We start from the raw sequence: 16,347 nt of genomic DNA, 5'->3' as shown, positions 1-16,347 counted from the left end.
AGGAGTAGAATTTAGTGATTCATCACTTCCATATAGTACCCAGTGCTCATTATAACACGTACCCTCCTTAATGCCCATTACCCATTTAACCCATCCTCCCCCTCCCCACCTCTCCTCCAGCAGCACTCAGTTTGTTCTCTATAGTTAGAGTCTTTTATGGTTTGTCTCCCTCTGTTTTTATCTTATTTTTCTTTCGCCTCCCCTATGTTCATCTGTTTTGTTTCTTAAATTCCACATATGAGTGAAATCATTTAGTATTTGCCTTTCTCTGACTTTGCTTAGCATTTTGCTTAGCATAATACACTCTAGTCCCATCCAGGTTGTTGCAAATGGCAAGATTTCATTCTTTTTGATGGCTGAGTAATATTCTAATACACACACAAACACACACACCCCACATCTTCTTTATCCATTCATCAATCAGTAGACATTTGGGCTCTTTCCATAACATGGCTATTGTTGATAGTGCTGTTATAAATATCGTGGTACATGGGTCCCTTTGAATCAGTATTTTTGTATCCTTTGGATAAATACCTAGTAGTGCAATTGCTGGGTTGTAGGGTAGCTCTATTTTTAACTTTTTGAGAAACCTCCATACTCTTTTTCAGAGTGGCTACACTAGTTTGCATTTCCACCAACAGTGTAAGAGAGTTCCTTTTCTCTACATCCTCGCCAAAATGTGTTGTTTCCTGTTGATGGGTGATCTTTTCATGTATCTGTTAACCATCTAGATATCTTGTTTGGAAAAATGTCTGTTCATGTCTTCTGCCCATTTCTTAACTGCATCATTTATTTTTTGGGTGTTGAGTTTGTTAGGTTCTTTATAGATTTTGGGTACTAGCCCTTTATCATATATGTCATTTGTAAATATTTTCTCCCATCCTGTAGGCTGCCTTTTAGTTTTGTTGATTGTTTCCTTTCACTGTGTAGAAGGATTTTATCTCGATAGTCCTAATAGTTCATTTTTGCTTTTGTTTCCCTCGGGTCTGGAGATGCATCTAGTAAGAAGTTGCTACAGTTAAAGTCAAAGAGGTTGCCACCTATGTTCTCCTCTAGGATTTTGATGGTTTCCTGTCTCACATTGAAGTCTTTCATTTATTTTGAACTTATTTCTGTTAATTGTGTAAGAACGTGGTCCAGTTTCATTCTTCTGCATGTCACTGTCCATTTTTTCCAACATCATTTGTTGAAGAGACTGTCTTTATTCCACTGGATATTCTTTCCTACTTTGTCAAAGATTAGTTGACCATAGAGTTGAGGGTCCATTTCTGGATTTTCTATTATGTTCCATTGATCTATATGCCTGTTTTTGTTCTGTACCCTACTGCCTTAATGATTACAGTTTTGTAGTATAGTTTGAAGTCTGTCATTGTGATGGCTCTAGCTTTGGTTTTCTTTTTTAATGTTACTTTGGCTATTCAGGGTTTTTTTGTTTTGTTTTGTTTTTGTTGTTGTTCCATACAAATTTTAGAATTATTTGTTCTAGCTCTGTAAAAAATGCTGGTGTTATTTGGTAGGGATAGCATGGACTGTGTAGATTGCTTTGGGTAGTATAGATATTTTAACAGTATTTGTTCTTCCATTCCAATATGGAATGTTTTTCCATTTCTTCATGCCTTCAATTTCTTTCATAAGTGTTCTGTAGTTTTTAGGGTACAGAATTCTTCTTTGGTTAGGTTTATCCCTAGGGATCTTACAGTTTTTGGTGTAATTGTAAATGGGATTGATTCCTTGAGTTTTCTTTCTGCTGCTTCATTATTGGTGCATAGTAATACAACAGACTTCTGTACACTGATTTTATATTCTCTGATTTTGCTGAATTCCTATACCAGTTCTAGCAATTTTGTGGTTGAGTTTTTCAGGTTTTCTACGTAGAGTATCATGTCACCTTCCTTGTCAACTTGGATACCTTTTATTTCTTTTTGTTGTCTGATTGCTGAGGCTAGGATTTCCAGTACTATGTTGAACAACAGTGATGAGAGTGGACATCCCTGTTGTGTTGCTGACTTTAGGGGAAAAGCTCTAAGTTTGTCCCCATTGAGGATGATATTAGCTGTGAGTCTTTTGTATATGGCCTTTGCAATGTTGAGATCTGTTCCTTCTATCCCTACTTTCTTAAGAGTTTTTATCAAGAAAGGATGCTGCATTTTGTCAAATGCTTTTTCTGCATCTACTGAGAGGATCATATGGTTCTTATCCTTTCTTTTATTAATGTGGTGTCTCACATTAATTGATTTGCAGATATTGAACCACCCCTGCAGCCCAGGAATAAATCCCACTTGATCATGGTGAATAATCCTGTTAATATACTGTTGGATTTGATTAGCCAGTATCTTGTTGAGAATTTTTGCACATATGTTCATCAAGGATATTGGTCTATAATTCTTTTTTAGTGGAGTCTTTCCTGGTTTTGGAATCAAGGTAATGCTGGCTTCATAGAATGAATTTGGAAGTGTTCTTTTCATTTCTAGTTTTTGGGAAGAGCTTCAGAAGAATAGGTATTGATTCTTCTTTAACTGTTTGGTAGAATTTGCCTGGGAAGCCATCAGGACTCTTGTTTGTTGGGAGGTCTTTCATTTCTGATTCAATTTCTTTGTTGGATCTGTTGAAGTTTTCTATTTCTTCCTGTTTCAGTTTTGGTTGTTTATCCAAAATAATTTATCCATTTCTTCTAGATTACCCAATTTGTTGGCCTGTAATTGCTCATAATATTCTCTTATAATTGTATTTCCGTGGCGTTGATTATGATTTCTCCTATTTCATTCATGGTTTTATTTGGATCCTTTCTCTTTTCTTTTCTTTTTTATTTTTTTTAAAGATTTTATTTATTTATTCATGAGCAACAGAGAGAGAGACCGAGACACAGGCAGAGGGAGAAGCAGGCTCCATGCAGGGAGCCCAACGTGGGACTCGATCCCGGGTCTCCAGGATCACGCCCCAGGCTGCAGGTGGCGCCAAACCGCTGTGCCACCAGAGCTGCCCCTCTCTTTTCTTTTAAATAAATCTGGCTAGGGGGTTATTAATTTTAATTCTTTCAAAGAACTAGCTCCTAATTTTGTGGATGTGTTCTTGTTTTGTTTTTAATTTCTATATCATTTATTTCTGTTCTAATCTTAGTTATTACCCTTCTTCTGTTGGTTTTAGGCCTTATTTACTTTCCTTTTTCCAGTTCCTCTAGGTGTAAGGTTAGATTGTAAATTTGAGACTTTTCTTGCTTCTTGAGCAATGCCTGTATTGTTGTATACTTACCTCTTTGACTGCCTTTGCTGGATTCCAAAGGTTTTGGACTATCGTGTTTTCATTTTCATTTGCTTTCATGTATTTTTTAAATTTCTTTTTAAATTTCCTGGTTAACCCATTCATTCTTTAGTAGGATATTCTTTGACCTCCACGTACTTGTGGCTTTTCCAAATTTTCTATGATTTGTGACCCAATATGTGATCTATTCTAGAGATTGTTTCATGTACACTCAAACAGAATGTGTATTCTCTTTTAGGATGAAATCCTCTGAATACCTAAGTCTATCTGGTCCAGTGTGTCATTCAAAGCCATTGTTTCCCTGTTAATCTTCTGCTTATATGATTTGTCCATTGCTGTGAGTGGCGTGTTAAAGCCCTACTATTATTGTATTATTGTCAGTGAGTTTCTCTAAGTTTGTTATTAATTGATTTATATATTTGGCTGCTCCCAAGTTGGGGAATAAATATTTACAGTTGTTAGATCCCCTTGTTGGATAGACCTCTTTATTAATGATATAGTGCCCTACTTCATCTCTTATTACAGCCTTTGTTTTAAAATCTAGTTTGTCTGATATAAGTATAGCTACTTCAGCTCTCTTTTGATGTCCATTCACATGATAGATGGTTCTCTACCCCTTCACTCTCAATCTGGAGGTGTCTTTGGGTCTAAAATAAGTCTCTTGTAAACAGCATGTCGATGGGTCTTGTTTTTTATCCATTCTAACACCCTATGTCCATGATGGGAACATTTAGTCTATTTACATTCAGAGTAATTTTTGATAGATATGAATTTAGTGCCATTGTATTACTTATAAAGTCACTGTTCCTGTAGATTGTCTGTATTTCTTTCTAGTCTTTGTTGCTTTTGGTCTCTCTTTGCTGCTCAAAGGTCTCCTTTAGTATTTCTTACAGAGCTGGTTTAGCATTAACAAACTCCTTTAGTTTTTGCTTGTCTTGAAAACTCTCTCTCTTCTCCTATTCTATTTTTTAAAGGATTTTATTTATTTATTTGACAGAAAGAGAGAGAGAGAGAGCGAGAGCGCGCACAAACAGGAAGCAGCAGAGAGAGAGGGAGAAGCAGGCTCCCTGCTGAGTGGGGAGCCTAATGTGGGGCCCAGTTCCAGGACCCCAGGATCATGACCTGAGCCGAAGGCAGACACCCAATCAACACCCACCCTCTCCTGTTCTAAATGACAACCTGCATATTTTGGCTGCATAGTTTTCCCATTTAGCTTGTTGAATATATCATGCCGGTGTTTTCTGGCCTGCCAAGTTCTGTGGACAGGTCTGCTGCTAACCCACCCTTGTATGCCCACCCTTGTAGGTTCAAGGACCTTTTGTCCCTAGCTGCTTTCAGAATTCTCCTTATGTTTGTATTTTGCAAGTTTTTCTATGATATGTCTTATTGTTGACCTGGTTTTGTTAATTATGAGGGAAATTCTCTGTGCCTCTTGGACTTGAGTGCTTGTTTCCCCAAATTAGGGAAGGTCTCAGCTATAATTTATTCAAATAAAACTTCTGTCCTTTTTTCCTACTCTTCTTCTTCCGCAATTCCTATGATATGGATATTATTATGCTTGTGGAATCACTGAGTTCCTTAAGTCTATATTCATGATCTAATAGTTGTCTTTTCCTCTCCTTTTCAGCTTCATTATTTTCCATAATTTTATGTTCTATATTAACTACTCATTCCTCTGCTTCTTCCATTCTTGTTGTGATTATATCCAGTTGGTTTTGTATCTCAGTTATAGCATTTTTTATTTCAGTCTGACTAGTTTTTAGGTCTCTTATCTCCTGAGCAAGGGTTTCTCTGGTGTCTTTTATGCTTCTTTCAAGCCTAGCTAATATTTTTATGACTATTGTTTTAAATTCTTGTTCAGATATATTGCTTATATCTGTTTTGAACAAATCTCTGGCTGTGATTTTTCTTGACCTTATTTTTGGGGAATAATTCCTCCCATTTTGTCATTATGTCTAGGTTCTGGTCTTTTGCATATTCTGAAAGCTTGTTACATTTCCTGCTCCTGAGAGTAATACTGTATTAAGAAGGAGGTCATACACTGTCCAGGGCCTTGGACTTCAGGAGGTGTTTCTGGTGTATGCTGTGTGCACTTTGCTGTTGTGTTTTGACTGCTCTTTCCCACAGGTCAGTCCTCTGCAGAGTTGTTCCTTGCTTGTCATGGGGAGTGTTTGGACCTTTAACTAGGTGTGCTTTGATTTGTTTGTTAACATAAGCCTGAAAATGCCCCCCGAAAACCTGATCCAAGAAAAGAGAAAAGCAACAAAAAAGCAAACAGACAAAAAAACTATAAGCCTGATTCCAAAGAAAAAGCCTGACCCAAAAAATGAGAAAAGGAAACAAGCAAATATACAAGTAAACTAGCAAAAAGCTATAAGCCTAAGCCTGATTCCAAAGAAAAAATGAAAGCAAAATGTGGTTCTATTTCCACCAGAACTGAAACATGCTTTGGCGCACTCTCTGATCTATGACTCGGTACATGTGGAGGGCCTGTGTTGGTCCTCTGGAGGAGAGGCCTGCTGCACTGCTTCACAGTCAGACTTAACCTATAAAGATGCCCCTGCCAGGCGGAGGGGGGTGGGGTTTCTTGTTAGCTACTCCAGCCTCCACTAGGGCCGTTGTGTTTCTCTGGGAAGTCTGAAGATGCTGGTGGGTGGGATGGAAGATGACATCATTTTGTTCTCTGTTCCCCCCAGGAGGGGAACTTGGGGGCACTCTTCAGGAGGCCCTCAGTGAAATGCGATCAATCTCTCCTCCTGTGCCCCAGGCTTCCATCAGATCCCTGCCCACAATCTGTCTGTTTCTGGGCCATCAGCATGCCTGGTACCATAGTTCTCTGTGTTTTATCTCTGGAGGGTGGCGATGATTCAAAACTCCAAATTTTATTTTATTTTTTAATTAATTAATTAATTATTCATTCATTCATTCATTTATTCATTCATGAGAAATACAGAGAGAGAGAGGGAGAGACACAGGCAGAGGGAGAAGCAGGCTCCATTCAGGGAGCCCAATGTGGGACTTGATCCTGGGTATCCAGAATCATGCCTTGGGCTAAAGGCAGGTGCTGAACCACTGAGCCACCCAGGTTGCCCAAAACTCCAAATTTGAAAGGACCCGGCAAGGTGTCCTTTCCACTGGAAGAGCACCTATGCCTGGCGCTGCTCTAAGAAAAGAAGTTGCAGGGCTGCACAGGTGCTTGGATTCTATGGTCAAGCACAGGGAAAAGCTGCAACCAGGTTATCTACCCTCTGAGTGAACCTCAGTCCCTGGCTGTTGAACGGCCACTCAGTGAAGCCTGGTGGACCTTTTGTCCTTGGAGAGGCAATATACTGTCTTCCAAATGTACTCCAGGAAGGATGACATTCTCTCCCAGTCCAACCCAGAGGGTCCTCGCACCACAGAATTTGCAGGAATCCTATGTGCTGCTTTCTTTCCCCCCTCCCTGACTTCTTTTGTATAAAGAGCTCTCTTCCCTCTGTGCCACTGTGGCTTTTTTCTCCTCTAGTTCACATCTCTGAACCTTGCATTTGCTATAGTCTCTCCCTCTAATTGTGCAGATTGTTTTCTTAATCCTCATTGATTTGCCAGTTGCCCAAAATGATCTGATGTTGATCTAGGATGAGACAAGCTCAGGGTCTCCCTATTACTTGGCCATCTTAATTCTCCCCCTAGTTTACAGTTTCTAAGTTAGAGTTTCTAAGCTAGGAAACCCCTAGAAAGGAGAGTTTTATTAAATGGTTAGTTGGACTAGAAGAACTCTGTAGTTTCTTTTAACCCTGAAATTCTGTGATTCTTCAGACACAGAAAGATGAAGCATGATGGCATAGTGAGAAGTGGAGAGGATGGGGTCTTCTTTAAAGGCAGTTAAAAAAAAAAAAATAAAGGCACTTAAAAAAAAAAAAATAAAGGCACTTAAAAGATCCTTGGAACCCTCTTTTGTAGACCTTGCTATGCCCTGCTTTGTACTTCATGGAGTCTGTAGTCTCAGGTTACTGCTCAGCTTCTTGGACTTAGCCAAGTCATTAGCCACTTTGCTTCTCTAGTTTTCTTTACTTACCAGGTTTAGGAATTTAAGGTTGCCAGTGGCTAATGCTTTGGATTAAGATTGTTCTGGTGAAAGTAGAAACTGAATTCTTGTATATATTTGTGTGCGTCAAGGGTGGTGGGAGTAGAGGTAGTCATGTGTGTTTAGAGTGCAGAATGGTGAAGTATGTCAGAAATGTCAACATAAATGGTGAAGGATGTATGCAGGGTAATGTACAGTCTTGCTGGATTATATTTTTTATCCTGTTTTTACCAGCTCTCATAGTGAGTTACAGGTGTTTTGTTTAAAGAAAAGCTTAAATTTTGTTGTAGATATATTAAAAAACCTCTACCTCCAGGGACTCCCTCCCTGCTAGTCTTTTACATTTAGTCCATTGTCATCTGGATACCTCATATTTTATAATACAACTTTATTTACACTGGACTGACCAACTAAAAATAACTTTGAAAAATTTTAAATTTAAATCTCACAATAACCTAGTTCAGGTATTACTTTCCCTATTAAATAAAGAACACTCAGATACAGAGAGGTTAAATTACTTGACCAAGATGATAAATAAGGTTGAGAGATGGGGCGCCTGGGTGGCTCAGTCAGTGAAGCGTCTGCCTTCAGCTCAGGTCATGATCTCAGGGTCCTGGGATCCAGCCTCACGTTGGGCTCCCTGCTCATCGGGGAGCCTGCTTCTCCCTCTCCCTCTGTCCCCTGCTCGTGCTCTCTCTCTCATTTTCTCTCTATATATTTCAAAGTCAAATCTTTTTTTTTTTTTTTTTAACTAGGAAGTACTTTAATCATTTTTGTTAGGAAAAAAAAAAATTCCAGACACTAACAGTTCACAACATTTCAACAACGAAGTACTGGTTGGAGAGGTTTCCAAGAACTGGGTTTTCTGAAGTCTTAGGAGAAAAGCTGGTATTGTTTCACTATAGATGGATGGCATAGGTCATAAATGGAAGACTTCTGGCTACTGAGCCAATCAGAACCCAGTGGAATGACACTTCTGTCTCCCCTATCCCTCAGAAATGCCCCCTTGTTAAAGCCCAGGAGCAGTTAGCTTAGGCTGTAGTCTTCCCCTTGGACAAGAAAGGGGGTGAAGAGAAAGGAAGGCCACTCCTGAGTCTCCATGCTTCCTCTTCCTCTCCTTGAGGTGGTTCTTCTGTATTCTCCTCCTCCTATTCTCCTTCCTTCTTTTCTGGTGGCTTCTCATAAGCCTTTTCTGAAGGTGTCACTATCACTCCATCCCAGGTAGATATATCAGAGGCAAGATAGCTGGCATCACCCTCCTGGCCAAGAATCTTCCGCAAACCACCATGTGAGAGGATGCGGACCAGAGTCTGAGCTGTATAGCGCACCATGTCCTGTTGTTCCAGAGTCATGACTGTGTGTACTCTGAAGTTGCCACTTTCACAGGGGTCAGTGATTCCCACTGACCCTGGCAGGAACAGTCCTGCAGCCAGAATCTGTGAGCACCGCCTGTATGCCACATTTAGGACCAAAGGCTGTCTGGTGGGATTGTTCATCACAGCATAGTGCCCGAGTAGGTCAAGGATCCAGGGTGTGAGTGGCTCAAAGCCGGGAAAACGAATCCTCAGGTCCTCAGCAGTCTAATGAGAACTTTCATTGTGGACTGAGAAGCATTTTCCTCAAACCAGCGGGCATGTCTGATGGCTGCTGAGGCACTCTGCAGCCCCTTGATATCCAAATGGAATTATGGGTCCAGTTTTCGGCGATTGGGTGGCACTGTTGTCATGAGAATCTTCACTGTAGCATCAGAAGAACTGATCTCAAAGCCAGTTGCGTTGGTCATTGTGGTTAAAACTTCAGAAGGAGCCTGTGCTCTCAGGCTTTCCACAACTTCGTTCCCTAGGGCGGCGGCAGCTTCCAGTGCTGGCAGAATCTTTAGGATTCCCACCAGGTCAGCCACATTGTGTCCTGTAGTCATTGTTCCCTTTTTATACGATCCCACCTGTCACACCTCTTCAGTTTGCTCTTCGAATGTCCCTGGAGCCACAATCAAATTGTCAGTCACATTGTTGATTTTTGTCACCAGAGAAAGGATAGACGCCTGTTCAGCAGAATGAGGAGCAAGATCCTGATTCCTCTTCAGCAAGGCCTCACTGAAGGAAGTTTCGTCAGGCGCTGGCTTGACCCGGGGGAAAGCCATCTCACACAGATAGAAATCAATGGAATATGTGGCACACACGGCTGGAACCGCCTCCTTGGCCTCCTCGGGACCCGAAGCGCCCGCCCTCGTCCTCGGTCACCCCTCATGGCACCCTAAGCCCCGAACAATGGAAGCCACCCTAACCTCAGAATAAAATCTTAAAAAAAAAAAAGGCTGAGAGATAATTCAAGGTCTTATGACGCCAAATTCTGTCCTTATTTAGTCTCCAGTGGTTTTAAAATTGTGCTCTGTTATACCCAAGGAAAGGTCCTATTTATTTAAAAATTCTTTTTCTTGAAGATTTTATTTATTTGAGAGAAAGAGAGAACGAGCAGTGGAGAGGGGCCAAGGGAGAAGCAGACTCCCTGCTGATCAGTGTGGGGCTCAATCCCACGACCTGGAGATATGAGCTGAGCTGAAGGGAGATGCTTAGCTGACTGAGCCACCAAGGTACCCCTGTTCAAAAATTCTTAATTTTAACAGTAATATAAATAAAATATATTAAGCACCATTCTTGAAAATGCATTGTTGTATTAAATACTTCATAATCAACTGTTGTGCTTCCAGGTTAACTTGGCTGCAGATAAATCCCAGGAAAAAACCCTGTTTCTTTCATCATCTTCATATATAGAGACACTTAAAAATGTGTCGTTGATGAGGAAGGAAATAATTCTACATTGGTATTTCAAAATATTGGGGTTTGCGCATGAGCACTCACGGTTCATTATGTGAGTAAGGATACTAGCGCAGGGTGTAGGCAGAGCACAGGTGCATCTGCTCAGCAGAGGCTCCCTTAATGGTATTACTGTGGCAATGTTGAACAAATGAGCCAGTGACACATCACATAGTAGTAATATGATATGTGTAGTGTTAGCAGTTATAAGCATCAGAAACTCTGAGTTTTCTATGTATGATAACTAATATCAGTGATTTGTTTCCTTATTTATTTATTTATTTATGTTTTCTTTTTTAAAAAAAGATTTTATTTATTTATTTTTTAAAATATTTTTTTATTTATTCATGAGAGACAGAGAGAGAGAGAGGCAGAGACACAGGCAGAAGGAGAAGCAGGCTCCATTCAGGGAGCCCGATGTGGGACTCAATCTGGAGACTCCAGGATCACACCCTGGGCCAAAGGCAGGCGCTAAACCGCTGAGCCACCCAGGGATCCCCAGATTTTATTTATTTAAAGAAAGAGCAAGTGGGAGGAAGCGCAGAGGGAAAGGGAGAGAATCTCAAGCTGAGAGTGGGGCCCGACATAGGGATCCATCCTGTGACCCTGAAATCATGGAATGAGCTGGAATCAAGAGTTGGACGCTTAACCGACCGAGCCAGCCAAGTGTTTCTTCAGTAATTTGTTTAAAAAAAAAAAAAAAAAAACAATTCTCCCAGTCTCCGCTTTTGATTTCCCGCAGCAGTTTAATTTGGGAGTGTGCTGAAAGTGCCAGGAAGCTCTTAAAAGTACAAACACTTATCTCTGTGAATCAAGACTTTTTCTTTATGTTGAACAACCAAAACAAAATACAAAAACAAATTGGATATTGAAGCTATATCATAATAAAGCTATATACTTCTAATGTAATTAATTATACTTTAGTCAATGAGAGAACACTCATTTTTACTGTCTACTAATACCACTTTCAATGTGTTTTATGTACTAAGGTTTTAAATTGGGTTTCATTTTAAAAAGGGATTATGCTACTAAAACATATTCAAGAACTGTCTTACCATGTTGCCCTCCTGTCACTGGCCTGCTTTTGCTTTTTAAGTTTCTCAAGAATTTTTTTTTTTTTTTTTTTTGAGAGAGAGAGTATGAATGGTATGGGGAGAGGCAAAGGGAGAGGGGGAGAGAGAATCTCAAGCAGACTCCATGCTCAGTGCAGAGCCTGGCATTGGGCTCAGTCCCATGGCCCTGAGATCATGACCTGAGCCGAAATCAAGAATCAGATGCTCACTCAGCCAAAGCACCCAGGAGCCCCAAATTTCTCAAGATTTTTATAATTATGTTTAAGAATTTGATTTGCCTTTGATTAAAAAATATATCTAGGAAGTCTAGCAACTTTAAAATATTGTACATATTTAGAAGGAATAACCAGTGTTTTCCCTTGAAATTCTTTTAATTATGCTACCTCAGAGTCATTTCCAAATATAGGCTCAGTAAAGGAAAACCTATTTCCTTTTGCTTTGGTACTTTTGAATAATGAGCAAAGTTTTGCAGCTTTTAAAATCCTAGGAATAAGAGACTAGAAACCAGTTTCTTTAGTTAGCAATAACTTCTATAAAGTTCCTTGCTTACTTGGGTGAAAATTGTATAAAAAGGATAGAACATGATTTGACCGATATAATTTTTTTAAGCTACAATTAGTACTAAGTTAATACTAGAGATGCAAAAATGAAGTTATGGTCCTTGCCTTTGAATTTAAGAGTCCAGAAGAAAAATAGGTGAGCTGAAAATTACAATATAATCTGATGAGTGCTGTAACAGGAACAGAGTGTACTGTCTTTGTAGGCAAGTGGTAGGGGCGAACTGAGAAAGGAGGTGGTATTTGAGGGATGTCTTGGAAGTTAGTAGGTATCTGCCAAGATGGTGAGGGAGCACTTGCATCTGAGAGACAACATGAACAAAAGCCTGAAACTCTTTACTTAACAGTTGGGGGATCAGTGAATGTGGTTCACAGTGACTAGAGAGAGAGTAGGGTGTGTTGGGGAGAGAAGGTGTGAGAGAGGAGAGGATGTTGTTAGCTTGGTGGAAGAGCAGCTGATGAATTTGGAGAGTTAAGTTGGTCTACATTGTGAAGAGCCAAGTGTGCCCTGTTGAAAAGTTTAGATTCCTTATTTTATGCTGTGGAGATTTGCAGTCAGGAAGGCCTTCTGTTTTAGGAAGAAAATGCTGGAGAATGGATTGATAAAGAGGAGAGAAATTGGTTCATTTATTCAGTAAACATTTATTGATCACCTATTATGTGAAAGTAACCATTCTAAGCATTTAGGATATAACAGTGAACAAAAAAGCAAAGATCCTTGTTTTACTGGAGCTTATTACTTCTAGTGTAGGATTATAGACAGTGTACCAATAAACATAGTAAATACATTAATCATATGGTATATTAGAAGGTAATAAATGCTAAGAAAGAAGAAACAGTAAAATAAGGGAGTGTGAAAATGCCAGGTGGGGAACAGTTGCAATTTAGATGAAGTGGCAAGATGTACAGTTTGGAAGCTATTACAGTGATCCAAATGAGAAATGATGAGGACTTAGGCTCAAGTGTGGGACTTTAGAATGGAATAAGGAATAAATTTAGGAATAAATTGGCATATTTTTCTTTTTTGATGCTTTTTATTGTAAAATAAAACCCAGAAACTGTATAAAACAAACCTGCCATGTAATAAATGTTAAGATGAACGACCATATAACAACCACCCTATAAAAAAATGAAACTTTGCCAGCCACACCAGAAACCCTTCCATTTGCCCCACTTCAATCACAAACTCTTCCCTCCCAAACAACCTGGTTTTTATTATGGTAATCGTTTTCTTGCATTTCTTGATACTTCTATTAAGCAAATATATATCCCTCACATGAAAACACCCTAACTTGGTCTTGCCAATTAAAAAAGTTTTTAAATTTAAAAATAATTTTTAAAAATATTTAATTTATTAACTTGAGAGAAAGAGAGAGAACACGCATGAGTTGGGGAGGAGCAAAGAAGAGAGAAAGAAAGGTGAAAGACACTCCTGCAGACTCTGGCCGAGTGCGGAGCCTGACAGGGGTCATCCCACAACCCTGAGATCATGACCTGAGCCAAACCAAGAGTTGGATGCTTAACCAACTGAGCCACCCAGGTGCCCCTAAAAAAGTTTTTTTTTTAAAGATTTTATTTATTTATTCATGAGAGACACAGAGAGAGAGAGAGGCAGAGACACAGGCAGAGGGAGAAGCAGGCTCCATGCAGGGAGCCTGATGTGGGCCTCGATCCCGGGTCTCCAGGATCATGCCCTGGGCTGAAGGCTGCTCTAAACCGCTGAGCCACCTGGGCTGCCCTAAAAAAGTTTTTTTGATACGTCTTTTTTAAATCTACAGGTTTTCTCTCCTTCCCTTTGTTTTCCTCACATCTTGTGAGCTAAAGAACAGGGCTATTTGATCTTTAGAATTTCTCACATCCTGGGTTTTTCTGAATGCACCCTCATGGTGCAACTTAACATGTTCCTTTAGCCTTTGTAGGACTTGTAAATGGACAGCAGGACCAAGGGCTCGATGGGACTGTGGTGTCATCCCTTTGCTCATAACTATTGGCAAGGGAGTGTTCTTTCATTGAGAAGTACATAATACCTAATTGTCTTTTGCAATGTTAACAGCTCTTTCTGCTCAATGCCTAGAATTAGTCACTTATTAGGGGTTGCAAAATGGTGATATTCTATTTATATCCCATCTGTTTTAGTTACTAGCTGGAATACTTTTATCAAGAGGTATTTCATTTTATTTATTATTTAGTTACCCTGTGATGTGCAGTTTATTTAGGAAAGGCAAGACATGCCTTTTCCTTTACTAACTGGCTTTTCAAGATAATACATTAGTTCCCAGTCATCCTCAATATTTATTACTCTATCAGTATTTTCTCTTCGGAATGGCCATATCTGGAAAGGGGATGCCGGTTGGTCAGTGTCAAGAATTCACAGATGCTGGGCTGCCACAGTCTTTTCAGACCTCATTTGCTATATTCAATTAGGCAAAACCCCTCCCAGTTTTCGCTCCTGTTCTAAAATTGGCTCTTCACATGTTCCAGTGAAAACAGTGTTGGCTGTTTTGGGGGTTCTCCTGTTTCACATCCATCACGTACCCTACTACTTTCTTTGGCTTTTTCCTGCATAAATGCTAATACCATACAGGTTTTATGGTTGTTTGTTTGTCCCCAACTATTGTGGGGATATATTTTCACTGTTTTGTTGTAAATGTTTTCCATGGGATTTTGGTTTTCCTATTCAGTTGTTTGGACTGTTTTTATGTGGAAATCAGAGAGATTAAAAAACAAAGCAAAAAAAGCACCCAAACCAAAAAATAACTCACTGCCTCCAATGCCATCTTCCCAGAAAGGGGTTGAATCTTTGAGGGGTTAGAGTAGAATTAAGAATAACTAAATTTTCTGATTTAGAATATCTGGTGGATGGTAATTTCATTGATTGGGATTACAAAATAGATGAGAAGGAAAGAAGTAGTGAGTGGAAGTTAAGATCAATGTTTGATTTCTTAGATTTGAAATACTTATCATTAGTTACCCTAATAGTAATGCCTTCTTAAGGAATACTTTTAGAATTTGATAGAAAGAACTAGATGATAAGAGATCAACACTTTGAAAATAATCAAAGCCATTATAAATTGGAGAAATTATTACTTTTGGTAAAAATTACAGTGTGAAAATCCAATAGAAGAGAAAACATGCACTTGAAGATGAAGGAGACACTAATAAGTATTTGTGAACTAGTAGTTTTATGTGTTTTCCATAAATCTGCACAACAAATAAAGGTTTGCATTGAGCAGCAATCCAAAGAAGATGCTATTCAAAGATCCATTTGTAAGGGATGCAACGGGGTTTTTAAGCCATTAGGTGTAAATGCCACAGTATATGTTTGATATAATATTAAGGAAATGAATTTATAAAAGCTAAGTATTTTTCCTGCTAGAAAAATAGATATTAAGTATTCACAAAGATAAAAGTCCTAGATAAGGGATCCCTGGGTGGTGCAGCGGTTTAGCGCCTGCCTTTGGCCCAGGGCGCGATCCTGGACATCCGGGATTGAATCCCACGTCGGGCTTCCGGTGCTTGGAGCCTGCTTCTCCCTCTGCCTGTGTCTCTGCCTCTCTCTCTCTGTGTGATTATCATAAATAAATAAAAATTTTTAAAAAAAGTCCTAGATAAAAATGTTAACTGTTTATAAGCTGCAAGTTTTTATGTTTTGAGTAGACTACGGTATACCATCACAGATCCTGTATTTTAAGAGTAGGTAAAAAAAGTCTTCTCTATTATGAGCTATTCTCGATAATTCTATTATCTAGAGGTGCTTGGACTTCAAAATGGGATTTTTAAAATAGTATGCACATTTGGACACCTCTTTTAAAACTTTTCATTCATATTTAATATCAACCCAAATGACTTACTTTTGACCTCCGTCTTTTCCTTTCTTCTTTTTCTTCTTTCTAAAATTAGGCCAGTCTTCAGAGACCTGAGATTAAACTTGAATCACTAAAAGAAGATATTAAGGAATTCTTTAAAATATCAGGTTTGTAAGTTGCTTTTTCTCTCCTAATTCTTTAAGGGAAAATAAGGAAATACTTCATTTGAAGGGAATATTTTATCTTCAGACTTCAATTACTCATTCAAAATTGTGAAGCAGTGGCTGGGTAGTTTTCTCTTTGAGGAGAATTAGAACTTTCAGATATTTCGATAAAATACTGCAAAACTTCAGGAACGCTGGGAATCACTGTATTAAACTAATCAGTTTTGAGTATAGTTTACTTTCTGATCAAAATACATCCTGAATGTATGAAGAATCTCCCTCGCCAAGCACCTCCTCTTTTGCTTTCATTTATGGCTTTTTTTCCTTCTACACTTTTCCCCCCTCCTCTTTTCTATCCTTTCAAAGAAAAGAAAAGAAAACCCTAATTTCTTTTAGAGCAAGAAAAGAGGTTCTGTATTTTCTAACCTTTGCACTCGGAAATTGGCTTACTTGAGATATTAAGTGGTTAAGTTCAAGTAGTTAGCGGCCAAGCTAACTGGTTTGATGGTACCTCATAATAATGTTTCTGTTGTTTAGGAGTTTGCTGACTAGTTAGTTTAACTAATTGGTTATGATCTGTCTGTCAGGTGCCTGGATGTTTCTTGCCCTT

The 16,347-nt window shown here is 39.1% G+C and overlaps 1 protein-coding gene and 1 pseudogene across 4 annotated transcripts in view; one reads left to right on the top strand and one right to left on the bottom strand.

The window, feature by feature from the left end:
- The window catches only part of TBC1D19 (TBC1 domain family member 19), a 141,168-nt gene that overhangs the window by 16,651 nt on the left and 108,170 nt on the right, over positions 1 to 16,347 (top strand). For 2 of the 4 annotated variants that reach the window (XM_041752578.1, XM_041752580.1), the window contains one exon: positions 15,668 to 15,740. The exons of 1 other annotated variant lie outside the window; for it this stretch is intronic. In XM_041752578.1, the coding sequence (XP_041608512.1) occupies positions 15,668 to 15,740 (73 nt within the window). Of the gene's footprint in view, positions 1 to 15,667; positions 15,741 to 16,347 lie in introns of those variants that run through there. One more of the 4 variants, XM_041752582.1, reaches the window with a different exon arrangement.
- Positions 8,200 to 9,857, bottom strand: LOC121489494 (annotated as a pseudogene).

Source organism: Vulpes lagopus, chromosome 4 (assembly GCF_018345385.1).
Source record: "Vulpes lagopus strain Blue_001 chromosome 4, ASM1834538v1, whole genome shotgun sequence".
In the NCBI taxonomy this organism is placed as follows: Eukaryota; Metazoa; Chordata; class Mammalia; order Carnivora; family Canidae; genus Vulpes; species Vulpes lagopus.
The sequence above is the reverse complement of the archived record's forward strand: the minus strand, read 5'-3'. Positions and strand labels throughout refer to the sequence as shown.